Source organism: Vidua chalybeata, chromosome 3 (genome assembly GCF_026979565.1).
Source record: "Vidua chalybeata isolate OUT-0048 chromosome 3, bVidCha1 merged haplotype, whole genome shotgun sequence".
Taxonomy (NCBI): domain Eukaryota; kingdom Metazoa; phylum Chordata; class Aves; order Passeriformes; family Viduidae; genus Vidua; species Vidua chalybeata.
Window position 1 is genome coordinate 40,201,413 of NC_071532.1, and position 19,968 is coordinate 40,221,380.

Genomic DNA, 19,968 nt, shown 5'->3' on the forward strand with positions numbered 1-19,968 from the left:
CTTTGGAGAAAGCATAAAAAAAAAGCATCTCTCAGCAAGTACAGTCTGTTCTGAATTCAAGTAATTCCTTTGTTCAGACTGTTCCATGCATATTTTAGCATGAACTCTGAAGATAAGCAAAATATTAAATTTAACTAAAAAGAAGTCACCTTTTATAAAAAAGTTGTCACACTATTAGCTTAGTTATATTTACAACTCAAGTCTTTAATTTTAAAGAGCTCTCAACAGTGCCAAGAAGGTGGTTGCAAAGTTTTAAACAGACCAGCACAGTAGCAGCCTTTTAATGAAAGCAGTCTTAATGTCAAGTACCAAGAGCCAGCACTATGGGGGAAAAACTGCAAGGAGGAAGCCTAAAGACATTATGGTCTTGATATGTTGGAGTTTTTAACTACTTCAGCATAGTAGTTTTTAACTACTACTAGGGAGGTACTAATCTGCCATTATCTAGGAAAACAACTACTTGTTAACTCTCTCAGCTACACAAGTAGCTACTTAGCTTATTAAATTTCACCAGCTCACACACAATTGTCTTATGCATACAGCCTGAGCTTCTAAGAAACAGCTTTTCTTTAAAGAGCAAAAGCCATGTCCCTTTTCCATCATCAGCAAAAGGCAAAGCCACAACCTTGTAATTGAAATACATATTTCTAAACCACAAAAATGAATACACCTCCAAAAATATGTTAAGTATTTTCATTATTAAAATTATTTTTCCTTCAATCAAATGCGATTTAACCCTTACTGTATCTCACTCCAGTGAAAACTTGCTGATTTTACATATTTTAGGAGCTGAAAGTCTGCAGGTAAGGTTCTCAAAGTTTATTTTACTCTACAATCCATCTTCTAGAGCAGAGGTTACTAAGCACTGCTAGGTGAATCACTTCAAATTTATACAAATGTTCCAAGCAAAAGCAACTACTAATTCTGCTGTACAGTAGATGCTTCCTGGCTTTGCCAAGGGCTTTTACAACCAGGACACACATTACTCTAAAGACCACTCCTGAAGCACACCATCAGCACTTGGAAACCTGTAGGTATATTTGCACTTTCAGGCTCCACACAAAACCAATACTGACACACCATTCAGAAATGTGTGATGATTGACGGAAGGGCAGGGTTGGAACAGCAGAATTCTTGTTTGGGAATTTGGAAGCATGTGCCAGAGTAAAATAAATACAGTAGTTGAAGCTCTGGTCTGGAAAGCAAAAGGATACACGTGCAGGGCCTGGAAAGCACTAATTCTGCTATCTAGGATGACACCTGAGAACATAGCCTGGAAGGCTCTGCATGAAAATACTCCAACAACATTTCTGAGCACTGGCAGATTCTGGAAGACTAGCTGGAAGTGTAAGTTGCCTCAACTTGCGCAGCCTCAATTGCTCTTTCTTTTCCTAATAAGAGGTCTGCAGATTTCATTCAGAGCCCCAGCACTCAGTATGTGTAACTGAGGTTTAGAAATTTGCTGAAACATACTGTGTTTTTGTCTTACAGAGACCCATATACTTAAACTGGTAAACTGAAGGCTTTTTAAAACAAAAAACCACTCCTGTAACCAGGATATTCTTTATTTGCTTTTCTTTTAAAGAAAGAGTAAAGATAAGCAACAGAATAGATCAAGGTGCAGTGAGCAGAAAATGTTTAGAAGCTAAGAAGGTCTAAACTATACTGCAAAACACAGCCTTTCTACTTAAAAACCTCTCCTGTTAGACTTCCATCATTGAACTAAATACTTACATTTTTACAAGAGAGGCGTGCAGAAGAGAAGGCGAAGAAGAGAAATACTGTAGGTTCCAAAAATGTAAACTAATGTTGCAGCAGAATATAAAATAATTGCACCAAAGCATACCCCCTCAGATACCTAAAATCACAGCAACAAGACTGGACAGGACCTGTAATTAAGCATGGAATACAGCTGATTAGGGAAACGCCTACACCCAACCTCCATCCCGCAAAAGAAAAAAAAATTAAGAAAAAAGTAAGAAAGAATGGAAAAAAAAATGAGGCCAAAGATGCTTCCCAACTGGGCATCAGCTGAGACTAATGCAAATAAAATTGGTTCTAGAGACAAGACAAATGAGTGTCACAAAAAAGCAGTGCAGATACAGAATCATCACGAGAATACCAAAAGTATTACTTCATGCTGTAGAGTATCATGCATTTAAGCTAAACAGGACCCTATTTAAGAATTATACAATACAGAACATACATAAAGCAGCAGGAGAAAACAGATGAAAGTCCTCCCTCCTTCCCCAAATAGCTGTCTTGGACCCTTCGGAGCAAATGTATCAAAAAGAAAGGAAATTCAGACATTTCAAGGTGGGGCACAGCAGCTTTTAGAGCCTATTGTGCAATCACTGCTTTTCTGCACTTACAAAACAGAACTAAATTAAAACTAAAGTTTAAATTACCTTTCTACAGTACATGTATCCCACACTACACCACTCAAAAACAGCATCAGTAGTGAGAGCCATATTATTTATATTATCCACAATAACATCTTAAATAAGAAATTCACAAATTTAACACAGGGCATTTCCCACCTTTAAAATTAGAGAGCAAGTTAAAACAAATTTGTGCTGAATATACTCTCCTTAATCCAGCTACTGGAAGCAAAATCTCTGTAAATGTAGAAGCTTCAACATAGCATTAATTTTTACACACAATCACATTCCAGATTCCTAAAAACAGCACTAATTCAAGTTAACACTTGGCAAAGTTCTGGTTTGCACCTTATTATTATTTATCAGTCATATAAGGCAGTAATTGGTTGGTCCCATTTTTATACAGACTGAGAGTTTTCAGACATTTAATATAAAATAAACCCACCAAAATGAGATCAATCATACATTAATGTATCAAGAGCACAAAGTTATTTACATTAAGACTCCAGAGAAACACTTGGGTATATTAGCCAACAAATGGCTAATGGCTTCTCTTAATGAGAGCTTGCTTTAAAAAAAAAAAAAAAAATCCTTATTTTCCCTCCTCCTCCCCCAGTTTGTAAGTAATGGATAATAAAAGGTATAACATCTGAAGTAGATATTTAAAAATGCATTTGTTTCTTAGAAGAGCTAAACTAGCCATATGTAGAGGCAATAACCTAGCAAACCACCAAAAAAAAATTTCTGTCAAAAACCTCAACACAGTTCCACTGAACATGGTCTTCAGCAGAAAAACTTCTTACCTCCAAATATCACTTCCTTTAGAAAACATGGAGGACTTGATAACTTCTGGAGCCATCCATGCATAAGTTCCGGCTGCACTCATTTTGGTTGTTCTGTGCCACTCTCTAGCCAGACCGAAGTCTGTAATCTTCAGAGTTTTATTACAAATGTCATCATGCTCCACCTTCTCTAGCAATAAAACTGAAAAATATTGAGTTTGTAAATTAATGCAATGGCAATAAAAAAAAAAAAAACATTTCTGTTACTAATTTCACACACAATTTGTATTGCACAGATAATTGTATACTTTTAGTGTTGAGAAAATATTATTGCAATTTTTAGCTGCATGAAAATGTTTCTTTGATAATTTTAAGCTATTCCAAGCTATAGAACCAAGAAATACCTACAATGTCATGAGCTTTTTATGCAACTGTAGGAGCATATATTAAATTAGTACAAGAAATACACTTGGAAAGATGGAAAGTAAATCAGATCATTTAAGAAAGCCCAGAATCCTAATATCCCAGATGATGACAGACTTTCAGAAAATTATCCACTTTGCAACCAGATTCTGGAATCATAAAAACAGCAGCAGTAGTAAACAAAAAACAAATGTTCAGAATTCTTATAAAAGACTGATAAAACAAAGCAGCATTATGTCACCATATAAAATCCATTCTTAATTGCGCACTCCATCCTGGCCCCTACTCATCTTCAAAAGCATGTAACAACTGAAAGAGGCGCAGGGAAGGACACAAGCAGGGTACTCAAAACAAAATAACCACAGCTACAAGGAATGGTTAATAGACAAGAAGCCTTTTCCTAGCCTTCCCCTAGGAAAAGAAATATTTACAAACAAAAATCTATATAACAATGCCTCGTTAATGAAGAAAACTAGAGCTAATAATTGTTCAAAGTTTCTCACTACAAGAAATGGACACCATCGAGTAAAACTAGCAGATGAGACTCAAACACATGTCATTTGTTCACATAATACACAGGTGAAATTTGCAACAAGATTCTGAACTTTGGAATTCTTGGCATGGTATGTGAATATTATTATTTAACATAGATTTAAAAAGCATCTCCACAAATTCACAGAAGTAAACTTGATATAGGGAATTTATATCAAAAAAGTTAGTTTATTTTCATGAAATCCCTGGACTACAAATCAGAACAAAGTTGGGAAACTATATGCCAGGGAAATTAGTTTGCCTTAGGAGTCCCCAGCCGGCAACAGGCCACTGAACTTGGATCCAGTCCCTTTTATGTTATACGCGCTGCACCTTCAGGAATGTTAAAGAGTAAGTTATCCTTTCTACGCTGTTGCATCCTACAGTGCCTGACTTGTTCAATGAGACAACATTATTGACAGAGTTGTAGCACCTCTTCAGGAAACAGTGTTACAAGAAGAGAATTGGGTAATTGTGTCAGAGCTCACAGGGAGGCAACAGATGGAAAGGAATCATGTTGACACATGTTGAATCATGTTGACATAATTTAAATTCCATATTCAGTTCCTCTGCCACTGTTTGAGAGCAACTGCCAGTTTTAACTTTCTATTAAAATGATCTCCTGGGACAAAGACCAAAAATTAAATTACATGTAAGAAGCATAAACATATGGTTTCTAGCTGTATGTAGAGCAAAACACTGTACAGGAAACCCATTAACAAAAAAGCAGACAAAGACTTACCCTCCCTTACAGAAGAAAAACTCATGACCTCGTACTTGCAACTGAAAGAAAGAATTCTTACTGGTAGAGATTAACTCTTACAAATATTTCAAAAATTACATCAAATCCAGATAAAAGGAAAAGAACCCACATTCCATTTTCAATAAGCTTCTTAACAAAGCAAGAGAAATGAAGGCCAAAATGGTACAGACAAACCAAGACCTCACCAATGAGAACCACCAGAACAGGTTAAATTCATGCAAGTCATTTTACTTTTATACTTGAATCAAAGACCTATTGTTTGCTGTTCCATTTCAAACATGTTCAGCAGAATTCCTGACATTCCTTGTCAGTAATGTGACCGAAACAAAAAACAGTCAGTCTTGCAAAAGGTAATATAACTGGCATGTGACCAAGTTTCATCCTACAAAGGTACAACATTTCTTAGCAGTTCAAACTTCCCATTCCGGCTGGTAACCAGACAAACAATACCACACACACATTACTTAGCAGCTGGGCAGTAAAAATGCTCAGCATAGCTGAGTAGCACTGTGTAAGAGCTTACCTTGGAGTAGCCTAGCAACCTTTACTATAGCATCCTTCTGCCTCTTCCATAGCTTCCTGGCCCTTGCTGGCTGCTAACTTGGGAGAAGCTATTTTACAACCACCAGTTTGCCCTGTTTACTCAGCATCCCCCTTGTTTCTTTTCCAAACCTTTAAATTGTCTTTTCTGGCTCCAATATACATGCAATGTTAAGTTTAACACTTTTGGGTTTACTTCAATATTTTTCAGACTTTTTATTTTCCATGAAGAGTCAAGTTCATACTTACACTCTAGCTTGGCTCCTGGCAAGCACAGCCCAAAATATTTAGACGTGCAAAGACTATTTGAAAACAAACCCACCAACACCCACAGATTACATTAGGTATGCAGAAATGCAGGAAAATCCTATGTGCTTACTTATGTACAAGTAAGTAGGACATAGGATAAGGATATTTATCTAACTCCTTATTTATTTTTACATAAGCAAAACCATATACAATGTTTCTGAATGATTCAAAATCGAAGGAGATTAAGTTTGGTCCAAATGTAAAACACTTCCTTGGATCCTTACCCAAACATTCCAGCCAGAAATAAAAAAAATACCAAGTAATCTAAGGTTGCATATGATTTCTACCTGCAACACCATTTTCAACTAAATTCTGAATTATTACATCTCTCTTTGTGACTCTACCTTCCAGCAAGGAGATCAAGGAGAAAATATATCTGTGAACATCACAGAGCAAAGGCGTGGGTGACAAGTAACAGGCACTCCTTGAATATATGAGACAGCACATGCCCAGAAATATTTACAGCAGGGCAACAAAGAGATGTTATTTTCAATAATTCCTGAAATATAAATCAACAAGTTAAAGATAAAAGCCAGGTAAGTCAGAGAGAAAAATAAAGTGCTATGCAGTAAACTGGTATTAAAAGTGGTAGATAAGATATCTTAGAATCATAAAGGTTGGAAAAAATCTCCAAGATCATCAGGTCCAACCTTTGACCAAAAGCACCATGTCAACTAAACCTTAGCACTAAGTACCACATCCATTCGTTTCTGGAACATTTGCAGAGACGGTGACTCCACCACCTCCCTGGGCAGCACAGTCAGAAGGTAGTGCCCACTCTAAGAAAGAACAGACCATCATACTAAAAAATATGCAGATTTGCATAAGATCAATCATAAAATCTATAGCTATAAAGAAGAGATGAAGGAAGAAGAAATGCCTGGCTGTTCTGGCTAACAGAAAACTAGCAAGCTACATGTAGCTGTGCAAGTAGTTCATTCAATTCTAAAAGACACTAAAGAAGGCTTAGTTCAGTAGAAACAGGGAGGTATCAATAGAATTTTACAAAGCATAACATCTCATATGAAATATCGAATGACTAAACCTGCAAATGCATGTCCAACAACAAGAACTGAAGCAGACATAGAAAATAGAATAGTTAGTATCTAGTAATGTCTTTTATATAGATAAAAATCAGAAAAGCTTGTCCTTTTTGCTAGGCTAAACAAAGGTTTAGAGGAGTTATGACAACAGAAGTTACCCATACCTAACAATAGTATGGAGACCTACAATACTGGTGCTCTTAACAACAATGTATTTTCCTAGGTGCTCTGGCTGGTCCAGATCTTACAGGTACACTTCTGATTAAACTCAGTTCTAGATCTGGAGTTAGCAGGGTAGGGAATTTTATTGCCTCTTTTCTCCCATCTCCGTTTCAGACCTCCTCTGCAGTATAAAGCAGAGTTCACTCCTCAAAAAAAGGTCTCAAGATCCAACACACATTCCTGTAACCTAATGGTCCCTGAAACAGGATTGCCATTAATCTTTCTTGCTTTCTGCACTATCATTGTTACAGTTGGAATATTTTTCTACTGATCTTATGGCACAATGCAAATATTTCATGGTGTAACAGTATGCAGGTAAGATGTTTTGCACACTTTTAGAAACCAAAATCTAACACTTTGCCATGGAGCTAGCCAGTACTTCCTAAGTCTGTTTTCCTCTAATTAGAACAGACCAAGCAACAATTCTTTGCCACACCACTACTGTTTCCATGTAAAGTGTTCTTAGTCAAGAAAAGCACAGAAATTGTGCTTGAAAAGAAGGCACGGGTCCCAGGAAAATCCTCCTCAAATGCTCCCAGTTGCCACTCCTTTTCCTGTGCCATTCCCATCCCATCAGTCCCATCTCCAAACCCTCCACACAGGCAATAAAGCTCTTTTTAACATGAGCAAAAGCTGAAATATACATAAAGTAGCAGACCAAGTCTGGCCAGAGTTGAACAAGAACTGCGTTCTCTGTGCTTTTGAGCTTGGGTTGAAATTTTATTGGGGAAAAGGAAAAATTAAGCAAGAGCCTACATACAGACCAATAAGCCAGAAATAATAGAACAGGGCACATCTAGACAAACCAGATTTCTGGGGGCACACGTCTGGCAAACTCAAGTACAGAATGACACCCCCAGTGCTACTTTCAAGACTAAGCTGAAAGCCCAGAGAAGAACCAGAAGTACTAATTTAAATTGCAAGCACTTTGTTTAAAGCATAATTCTAAATAAAAGGCTCACATTCCTGCCTCGGCTTCTCTTTTACTTGTTAAAATTCATATAATTTAGGAAACAGTATTTACAGCAAGCCTGAGGGAGGCCTGGACAGACATTTTAGGCAGGGCATCTAGGAAACCTATACCTAGAACTAAGCTCTTCAATGCTACCCTTTTCATGCAGGTTATTTCCAACGGTGTTAGTTTTCTTTTTGTTTCTAAGTACATATAGATTGTATTTCTCTAAACTTATCTAGCCAAGGTCCCCATTTAAGACAACGCTTCAGTTGAAATTTTTTTTAAAATCCAAAGACTTCATACAGTTAAAGTCAGTTTTATTGCATTGCATGAACAATGCATTTCAGTGTTTTCAGGTGACTTTTTTCAGTTACCACACATATAAAATAATTAAGAAGATATTCTGAGAGAAGCCAATGCAAAGGACTGAACACCTTTTCAATAGTTCAAATGTACTGAATTCAAACTACCATCTAATACTTAAAAAAAAAAAAATCCTGAAATATCGAAGTCCATTCTATCCCCCCTATCATCTTTGTACTTTCTATTATACCCTCTTTATATTACCTATTTTGTTAGTACTAAAACTTTAAGCAACCTTATTTTCCCAAGATAATCAATTGCTACCAACCATTTCTTGCTACTTTATCTACAATTTGCTAAAGAGGTGACTATCATGGGCTTTGCAAATGTAAGCTATTTAATACCATAGCTATTTAAGTTACTATGATTATAGGTAAGAATGCCTACATATCCACTACATTTACCACCACTGATAAAGTCATTCTTAGACAATACTATAAAGGAAAGAAAGTTGTTATGCTGTACAACTCAACTTGCAAATAGAGATTGTCCAGACAATGCTGCTACTGTCTCTGTTCCCGCTATACTCAGTCAGTTCCCTCTCCAACTGTTTGCAAGCAAATCTGGTTCCTGTTACTTCACTAAATCAACATGCAACAAAACCAGCAGGGTTACCCTGCATCTTTACCTGGAGACTAACAGCAGAAAAAAAAAACCTTATTAAATGCTGTATATTCAATTAATGAAACACCTTGTCCATATTAAGAGACCTACCTCCATCATTTGGAACTGTTATTTGGCTCCAACTGTAACTGGAAATTAAAATGCCAACATTGCTTATAGAAGCCATATCCAGATTTTAAACTGTAGATTAAGTATCATAGTGCAAAAAATTAGGTGTGCAAACCACAAATTAAATATCTCAGTGAGAACATGAACTGATCAGAAACTCTTCCGCATATACAAAAGATGATATTTTTGCCTATGCAGCACCACTTCTTAAATACCTTCCTTTTCTCCTGTGGGCTCTCAGGATGGATTCTGCTATCTCTGTAGCTACTATCTGTCAGATTGTGATGGTCTTACCAGAGTAAGTTCAGAGGTCACTATCAGCAAGGGAATTTTATCCTTTAAATACTTATTACACATACAGGAGACTTTTTTATTCTATGGATACTGTGCTCTTCTATTATCTATGTAATTTAACAGTAGGCATACAACCCATTCTTAATTTTCACACTTAACTGAAAGGAATAGTTTGTACTTAAATGCATTTGTCTAAAAATATCCAGCTTAAAAAAAATCCAAAACAATCAACAACCCAAGAAATGTACCTCAAAGGAGCCAACACAGACGTAAAAAAAAAAGAATCGTGAACCAAGTGTTCCCAGTTGGAAAGCCAAAACAAGACAAGACTTGACACAAGAAGTCCTCAACATTATGAATTGACAAATACACACCAACTTCATAAGAAAAGCACAAAGGATAAAAATGACTAGGAGTCACCTGCCTTCTGAAGAAAATGGAGGGAGAAGGAAAGAGAGGAAAAGGGACAAGAGATTTCAACAGCTCCAACACACCTTGCATCACCATTTTTTGCTTCCCCTTCACTTCTTTAATAACTATTATTAAAGCAACTTTGGGCAAATTGAAACTTGAGAGAAAGAAGCAGTTTTACCAAGTTATTGGCACAGACTACAGGTGCTGCAAGTTACTTTACTGCATGCCATTTGTGCTTCACTTGCTCTTCAGATAGGTCTGTAATGCAAAACAGAAATGTCTATTGTGCTGTAAGAGGAAGTACTAGAGGTAACAAGCATTTATAATTAAACATTCAAATAATTGTAATTTAAATACTAGATCAGCAGTAAATTCTGAAAAAAATTGGATTTGGATACTACATCAGCAAAAAATCAGAAGCAGACTGAACACCAAACATTCTCAAGTTCTCTTTAATAAAATATTGAATTTAACTCTCCAATTTAAAAACTAAATTTAAGAAAAAACAACCTCATTAAAGCAATTCCTCCATAATTTCACAATTACGTGGAAATCAATCAACATTGAAACTTAGCTTTAAAACTCAGTTGTGTTCTATCTACCAGGAACGTCATCACTTTTTTGAAACTGCCTAAAAAGTCTTCATCAATATATAACATATCAGGTACAGTTTCCTCCAGGAGAAACTTGGAGAAAACATTAATTTCCTGCCTAACCCAAATTTAATACCTGGCCATTCCCTAAATCAATATACGTCATACAGCATACAGAACAGGCAATGCAGATGAAGTTCATAATCTCACAAATGGCGTCCAGGGCAAGAGCTGACAGAACCTACAATTTAAGTTATCTATCATTAGTCAAATCACCTTTTCAGTATTTTGTTTTGAAGCTATGAATATTTCATTCAAATTTGGCTTGGATTTATAGTTTTATTTCTGAAGTCAATAGAACATGACTCGATGCAGTTTGATATTTCAAGCTAATCAGAAGAATACACAGCTTCTGAGTACATGGAAGTATTTACATAGTTGGCATACTTTTCCTGATCATAACACATTGCACTCCACAATTACGAACTTCCTTGTTGCTTTATTTTTTGTAACCTATCTCAAAGGTGCATTTCATGTGCTGAAATTAGAATATTTAATATTAAAAAAAAGTCACATCAAAATGAAATAAAGTTCAATAGAAATACATAGATACATACCTAAAAAATTAAAAAGACGTTCTATTTTTAAAGGTGACTTACTGGCAAAGCTGAAGTAAAGAGGTGTAGTCTGATGTCACAACCAAGACAGTAAGAGCCTGCTGCCACTGAAACACTTACCTTAACCTCCTCTTCATTTATAGCCCCCCACCCTCTACAGCTTTTCCCCCCTAGACTGAGTCTAGCAGCTGGGTAATCTTGGGAGACTCAACCAGCCAGATAGCTCAGCAGAAAATGAAGCCTGCAAATAAACTAGCTTAGAGTAGTTTCCTGCTGAATCTCTCCAAAGTTTTAACTTGACCTACTGACCACACAGGCAGAGACTGGGATGTGTAGATTCTGCTGACAGGTGGAAGGGGAAGAAGCTGTCTGGAGGTGGCTGGGGAAGCCTCCTCATGCAGCTAATAGCTGCCCAAGGAATCCATTGTGGCACCTGTTGCAACAAGTAGGAAGTCAAGCAATAGAAACAGGTCAACCCTTTTACATGTAGTTTTAGTTAGAGATTTAAAGATAGGATCCAGCTTTGCTACCTTTTTTTCCATTATAAAATCCCCTCTGACGAAATCTACTATTGGAAAGAACCCATTGAATAAACCAAAATCAACTCCTGGGCCCCTTTGAAGATGCCAACTGCTATGAATCCAAATTCTGGTTGTAGATACTTAGTTAGGTTTAGTCATTAAATTCTGTTAGAATTTCATCAGTTAACAGGAAACCCTGTTAACACAATTTCTATGAGGAATCTTAATAAAGCTTAATAAACACTTTATAAAGCATTTTTAGGTTGTCAGTTTCTTTTATAAAGAATATTTGAAAGAATCTTGCTGTTTTAACAAAAAATAAAAAAAGCCAAACAACCTGTTACCCACCAAACAAAGCAGAAAAAAAACAGACCATTTTTGAGTCCACTTTTTTTTTTTAAATACAAAACTTGGGAGGAAAAAAAAATCCCATCAAAATAGATTCTGTGGGGTAGGATTCCTGCATTCCATCCTTGCAGTTTCTTCATTACCTTCTCAGGGCTGTGCATTTTCAAGAACAGCAGAGTTCTTGAAAGAAAGAAAACACTTATTTTTGAATGAGAACTCTGCAAACTTGACAGTGCTATCCTCTTGAGAAGAGAAAATGAAAGGGAAGGCTGATTGTTTGTCTCAATAGTGTAACATTAAGCAATGAGTTAAAAAATACAATATTTTTTCCTTTCTTTTTCCTCCTCCTAATACAGGAGGAAATAAAAGCAATTAACTTCAGGAAGAACAGTGGCATCTAATCCTAACAGAAAAGAAAATCACAAAACTACCTGAACATTTAGAACTAAAATATAAACAGTTCCAAGGGTTAACTTGTCCCATAATGAACCACAGCAATTAAGCATTTACTCCTACATTTCTGAGAGGGAAGGCTGACTTATCATCTCTGAGTTAATAGTACACCTGCCAAAACAGAGATTTTAGTCACTATGAAGAGAACAAAGAATGATTATGTAGCCAACACTGGCATGTCTAGAACTGATTTAACTGGAGCTATGACCCCCATCCTACACAAAAAAGGTTAAAGCTGGCAAGAAGCTCCAAGAAGGAAGAATACGTCTGTGGTGACATTATACAAATATGTAATTTTTTCCAACTTACCATATTTAATCCATGAATTTAACATGCAGTAAGAGGGTTAAAATTTAAACATCCACTTATTTTCAGTGACCGGACTGAGGTAGGCTCTTAGTCCACATTTGGTCAAGCAAGGTAAAAATGATGAAATGTAGTTTAAAGCTGTCAATCCAGGAATGTACATTACACCAGTTGATATTTTTGTACTGTGAATATAGACAGCCAAGTAATTTGGTATTTATCTTTTTGTATCTATATATAATCTGTATTTATGTTTACTTAATGCCCTAATTTTGCTTCTAATAAACAAAAAAATACCAAAGCTCAAAAAAAAAAAAATCTGCATTTTCAGAAGCATTATTACTGAAAGTCATTGAAACAAATTTCAATGCCTTAAATTTTAACAAATAATCAAAAATAAATTTCAAGGTCAGAAATTACCCTACACTCAACCACTCCTTGCAAATGTTTATCATACAAGGTCAGCCTGTTTCAGAACTTGAAACACTGAAGCAAGTTTACAAGAAAGTTCATACTCAGTGGTAAGAAAACTCACAGATTGCAAACAAAAAGCCATTCTCTTCTAAGGTCAAAGAAACCACAAAACAGCATTCAACACTCAAATACAGTTCAGTGATGTGTTACTTCTCTATTCTTTTGAGGATGAAGAACATTTTCATGGAACTTTTAATATTTGCTAAGAGGGTCCAAAGATATGCCTTGTCCCTGCAGCTCCAATGTGGATTGGGGAATAATCTGTAACTGACAACTCAGTTGTATCTCAATTTCTTCTAATGCTTGGATAACACCACCAATGTCTAAATCCCAACCACACTTTACAGTCTGTTTATTTAAGTACAATACCTCATTAAACAAGTGCTATGGTCAGCAGTTAAACTTATTTTTCACTGTTTAGGGGAATTAACAAAATTGTATAAGTATTTTAACAGCTAATGGGAGGTGTGTAGCTGTCTGGTTTTCTGTTGACCTTTGTGGAAATGGGTTGCTTGCCCAGCATAATTTTCAGAGGCAAAAAGGTATCTTTTTAGTACCCTAAACATATCTTTAGGGTACTAGCTATAAAAAAAAAAAATTGAGCCAAATAATGCTTGAAGTCTTCTTTAAGACACAAATATTAAAAACACTCTTATCCAAAGTCCTACACTTCAATTTATAATGCTACCCCAAAACAGAACTCTTTATCATCAAAACCAGTGTGCAAACTGTGGGAATGTGACTCCCCACATTCTCCATGAAGAGGTCACCAGAAACCCTGGTACAAATGAAAGTCCTGAAGAAACTTGCTAGGAATGAGTATAACAAAGCAGAAAAGAAAATCTTCCAAAAGTTATAAAGCAGATCACTTGGTGTTTTACAATGACAGACAGAACAAAGACAGAGAGAAGAAGACATGAAAAACCAAGTTAGATCCAGAGAAAGATCAAAGTAATATTATTCTGGACTAAATAATCCAACCTGTTAGAGATGCAGTCTCAACACCAAATAAGAAACAACTCTCTACAGCTGTCAGATGGACATAGTTGGGAAAACATTAAAATGAAAGTCAGAATTAAAAATGAGTTATAAATAGGGGTATTAAAAGTTCATGAGGTTTTAATTAATCAAATTACATATAGCTAGTGTTTCAGCCTAGAGTCTTGGTTTCAGTATAAAGCACTACATGTAAATATACTTCAGCCTTGTTAAATTTGAGGGACTTTGTTCTAAAGTAATGAGCAATCTTTCTCACCTGTTAATGTCCAGATTTGAGAAACAGAAAAACATCAAACAGAAGCAAATTTAAAGGCAGCAATTGAGGTGAAATAAATGGCTACTGCAGTTAAGTTTTCATCTACAAATAAAATAACTGCTGGATATTATTCCTCCTCTGAAAGCTTAGACTATACAAATATTGTGTTACAGAGCAGTAGTTCACAAAATTTCATTTGATGGATATTGTACTAAAACCATAATGTTCCTGAATATTATTTTTAAATGCTGAAACACATCCTTCAACTGGAAATTAGGCCTCTACAACATTTTAACACTAGTTATTAACACTTTAGTTATTTCTATGGTGGATCGAGACAAACACAGTAACCAGTTACTCAAAACTGTTCTCTCTTGAATTCCAGCATGTTTCTGGACATAAACTATACAACATATTTATATGCAACAGGCATATATATCAAGAGAATATTAAAACAGGTATAACACATAGCATTGCCTTTGATGAACTGGAAAAAGATAATACTCTAGCTCAAGGCTGCTAAGCAACTGATGCTCCCACAGAAACCAGCTAACCTTCAGGGCCTTTCAGAAAATAGAATCCCTATCTACATAGTCTGAGCACACATGAAATAATGAAAAAAAAAATACTGGGAGCAATGTTTCATGAAACACAGAACTCTTTCATTTGACATAAGGACATTCAAAAGAAAAACTTCCTGGAATTCAATGGCACGCTAACTTTAAGTAGATCACAACCTTCAAAACAGATTTTGTTTCCAAAATTAATGAAATTTTGCAATCCTACTGATATTTGCATGAAGGTGATTTGATTTTGGTTTTCTGTGGTTTTTTTAAAGAATACTTAGCCAACAAGGTTATAAAAACCAGTGCTCCTTCCTGCATATACACTTCCAGATGCTTCAGGATGTATGACCAGTTCTTAATGATGCAATGCAGCAGCATGATTTTTACAGCAAAGCACAAGGCAGGGCTGCCACCTCTCAGAGATGGGATAGGAACATGGTACACCTGGCATAATTTCTAACTTTATGTGATTTTAAATAATTAAGAACAATATAAAGCATTAAAATACTGTGACTTCCTATATGAAGACAGCATGGAAAACTACAGCTTACAGATTTTAAAATGCTAAATAACTTCTGGCCTACTATTCTACCTGACTGACAGTTATCAAAGTGATGCCACACTCTCAAAGATGTGGTTCCTATAGGTTTTATGAAAATTGGTTGCTTTCTGGCAGAGGAACTTCAGTTAGTTCTGCCAGGAAAAACACCCACTCCCCTCCAGACCCCAGAGACACCAGCCACCAGGAGCTTAGCAGCTAGCCAGGCAGTACAAGCAATGTCAAACCAATTACAGCATATGCAGAATGCTACAGGAGGTGCCTGAGTCACCCAGCACTGGAGATAGGCACCTTGGGACAGTCAGGCTTAGCCCATCAGGGACACTGGAGATGTGGAAGCCAATATGAGACTGTAAGTTCTACAAATGGTATTGCCAAGAGGAGGAGACTGAGATGCAGAATACATCAGCTTTTTTAGTTTTGTTACACCACAATAGGTGAGCAGTAATTGGCACAGTGCTACTGACAAAAAAACCTCCAAGTTTCACTGCCATCAGTGGGCATCTTGGAACTTTATTTTCAAAGGAAGTTACATTGAAGCTCAAATCTACTGAAAAGTCATTTCTCTCTCAAAACTACCAAAGACAAGTGCAATAATGTAAGAATGTAATTTTGAATTCTCTTGGTAACTGTACAAGATTCCGCATTTCAAGCATTTAATAAAATCTGCACTTATGATGTGAAAAAGTCTTAACCTCTTCAAAACAGTAAAAAGACAAATTATGCACCCTAGTGATTTCAGAATACATAAAATCAGTTCAGAAAATAGCAGACAGGCTTAACTCTAGTTTCGATCTCTTCCTCTCCCTGAACAGCTAGCCTAAAGTTGCTATAAAGAGAAGTTTGAGAGAAAGCAGTTTTTACGAATTCTGGAAAACATCTCCATCTTATTTTAGAAGGTGTTTAATAGCATAATTTGAGCAATTCTGCTACAAATAACCTGTAAAAGCAAAGAACCAGAGATAATTTGTTCTTGCTTTTTTCAAACTCCAGGACACCTTGCCTCAACAAAAGCTACTGAGTCAACAGTTCTGTGAAAACACATCACACTTCCTTTTAAGGCTTTAAAATCAAATGGTTTATATTCTCTAACTGCTACTCATTATACTAGTTTGAAGAACATGACATTACAGTGGGTTGGTGTCTCATATGTTTGATTCCTTCAAATTCCAAGTAGTTCTCATTAGAACTGTCACTTCCATGGCCTTATTCAACAATCCTTGAAACTCAAGCTGACCTTGACAATTTCAAAAAGCAATATAAACTCAGTGCCCTTCACAGAGCTGAGAGCTGCAAAAGACCCTGGATTGTTGGAGGAGCTGGTGAAAACCACAGCAAACTGAACCCTGCTGGCATATCCATCTATGACAAGTGAGGACAGAGCACTTTATCAGTACTGTGTTAGTACACTTAACCTACAAATAATCAACTCTGTAATCATGGATAGGTCTATGCCATAAGCAAGATATTCTGAACTTATTGCAATGCTTCCTACAAGTACACAAGGCTGCTGCACTAAAGTGCATTTTTTAAAAGGCAGAAGTAGTGCACAGTCTGAAATCAACCCCAGAATCCCAAACCTCAATTTTCTCTACCCTTGACTTCAGAAAGTGAAAATGTGGCATACTCTACCTGAACATATTACTAGCTTTCTTCAGGATAGAATAAACAGGGGAGGCTATGCTGACCCCTTACACAACCACAGGTATTGAAAATAATGGGGTGTCCTTGCTCAGAAGCAAGAAATTTTATCCCCTCAGAGAAAAAAGTTGCCCTTCCAAAGAGTCAGAAAAACAGCTGAGATGTGGTAAAAAGACACAAATAACTATTAGTGTCTAGTCTTGTAGATGATTTCCTGTCTTTTATTTCCAGTAAAACCTAATTTTTTTTCATAATCAGCTGGCATGCTTAATCAAGAATAAATTCCTGCCCAGAAGACAAAGTTAGAAATATTTGAGTATTTTCACAATTTATAAGACATTTTTTCAGTTAAAGCATCAATTAATTCAGAATTCCTTGACTAACAATGATGGTTTGAAAAAAATTTTTTTTCTTCTATGATTTTTATTCAGATTTTAGATTAGGTAAAACTCATGTCTTAATCTTTAATTTTAGATTATGCCCTTAATCTATAAAGTACATCGAGGAATGTCAGAACTGCTTATGAGACGTTATCCTCAAAACAGGCCATGATCTTTGTCAGTGAAACTTCTCACCACTTCAGCCACACAAGGTTTTAAAAAGCAACATCTTTATTGAATTTGTAAGGCAACATTAGAGAGCATGGTTACTAAGTTTCATTTAATCACACATATCTAAAGCTAGGAGTTCTTTATGCCTTTGTTTTATCTGCTTCTGAAAAGCCTGAACATTTAAATCTATTTTCTGTGGACTCCAGAACTGAAGAAACTCTCTCTGCTGTTAATAAAACTCATGAGTTACAATTTACTTCCCTGTTCAGCCCTCAAAACCAAGTTTGTTAGTTTTCCTTTCCAATGTGGAAAACATTTGTTTACCTACAAATTTCCCTTACTCAGGCAGAAACACAAACCTTTTCTCACCTTCCAAAAGGAGCCCAATGAAAAAAAGAGCATTCAAACCTAGATAGTCACTGCTGTTAATAAAAACTGGCTGCTCTCATGGCCCTTCTCTTTGTAGCACTTCCTCTTCAGTCCTGTCAATTTGGCATCAGTGAAATCACACTAGATATGCTACAGAGATCCCAACTCCATAAAACTGCACTGAGAGAAGTAACATGCTTGCCTTTGAGATGCTTGCTATTGCCTGCCAACCACAAGCCCAGACATATACCTTCTCTGGATGAAATACACTGGTAGAAGGGGCTCCCTTTCCCTGGCTGGAAAAATTAGTTCCTGCCTGCTTGCTAGGGAAATAGTTTGAGAAGCATTCCTTACCACACCGTATTAAGGGCAGTCATTTTTCTAATTTATTGTCTGAGGAAGAAAAAACATCCTTCTTAACAAAAATAACTAAGCCAGCACAAAATTGATACATTCATATACTACCTAGAGCTGCTTAAGGGTAAGCACTGACCCACCACCACTAGCAGTGCCTGGAAAGCAGCAACGAACAGGTGAGGAATGGGTGCTGCCAGACCCCTGCCTGGAGCTGCAGCCACTGCAGAGCTGTTATTATCCATGCCAAGTAAATCACTCAGTCAACCCTGGCAGCGTTCCACTCCCACTGTGCAAGACTGCAAAAGACTACAGAATAAGAATGAAGGGAAATTTCAATGAATGGATGAGTTACCAGAACAGGGGATACTGCCATGACTTGCAGTCATTTTAAATTCATACTGTTAAACAGTATATGGTACCACCAGTACACCATTGTCTTCTAACACTATCTTTTAGGTGGATGGTCAAGAGTTCTATTCTGGATGGTCAATTCTATTTAGCATATTCAGTACTTCTTCAAACTAAGAAGTTTGTTTGAAGTATTTTGCTAAGATTAAGAAATACAGGTGAGAGATCTAACTAGCTCAAGTTAAGTGCATCTGCAAGAGGAGTTAGTAATGGAAGCAGTGAATAGGCACATATGCTGAGGTTATAATCAGAATTATATTTTTTAAATGCTCTGCCATTACCCCTATATGAAAAGATGATAATGGTAATCAGTTCTCAGCAGTACCCAACTCAGTTCCCAGTGTTATGCTAAACCGCAGGGTTACGAATTCATTTCAGACATGAACTTTGTCACTGAACATGCTGCTAGCATGCAGCAGCCCACTCTGTCTAAGGAGAGCCACTAAATGCTCAAGGTGCAGCATCTCATTCTGAACACAGAAGCAAACTAAAAGGGCACAAGCTGGGCTACAGACCACTTGCTAGAAATAAAGGTGTTGGCTATGATGCTAAATGTCCATGAGTTCACCGCCTGTGCTGCAAACATAATTACAAACACAGCTGAGCTAGGTTCTTTCTTTATCAAACAAATAGTGAGAGTATTCTCAGAACAGTCAGTCCCATGACTGAGCCTTGTCTTAACAGCCCATGCATGGTGACCTTCAAGACACACAGCCTCTTAAACAAAGTGCTTCAAACTTAAACAAAGCTTTTTTAGTTCTACTGGACTACTTAAGGACTCCTAACTGAAAAAAAAAAAAAAAAAAAAAAAAAGACTAACACATTGCTGCACTTTTGGAACATTCAGAACAAAAATGAAAGAGTTGAGATTTAGGGAAACACACCGATTTCCACCTTCAGGTCATCATTTCTAAACACAACTGCAACGGCAATCCATAAACAGTATTCTAGTAAACCAGCTTTCCAAATGCACAGTGGCCAAAATCTCAGATGCTTCTGTATTGTCAGATGGACCAAGGAGCCATTAAGCACAAATTGAGCAACTCCCTCATTGCTACAGGTGCAGCCAAGGGAATGAAAGCAAATCTGGCATCTGAACAACAGTTTCTACTGGTTTTAAGTTACTTGTCTTTTCCACCTCAATGTTGGCTAACTGGGTAAATTTTAACAATGGTAAATGCATGCAGTGAAAAACAGA

The 19,968-nt window shown here is 36.5% G+C and overlaps 1 protein-coding gene across 4 annotated transcripts in view; it reads right to left on the reverse strand.

The window, feature by feature from the left end:
• Positions 1–19,968, reverse strand: part of MAP3K21 (mitogen-activated protein kinase kinase kinase 21) — a 37,842-nt gene that overhangs the window by 16,115 nt on the left and 1,759 nt on the right. For all 4 annotated transcript variants that reach the window (XM_053938881.1, XM_053938880.1, XM_053938879.1 and 1 more), the window contains exon 2: positions 3,185–3,365. In XM_053938881.1, the coding sequence (XP_053794856.1) occupies positions 3,185–3,365 (181 nt within the window). The remainder of the gene's footprint in view (positions 1–3,184; positions 3,366–19,968) is intronic.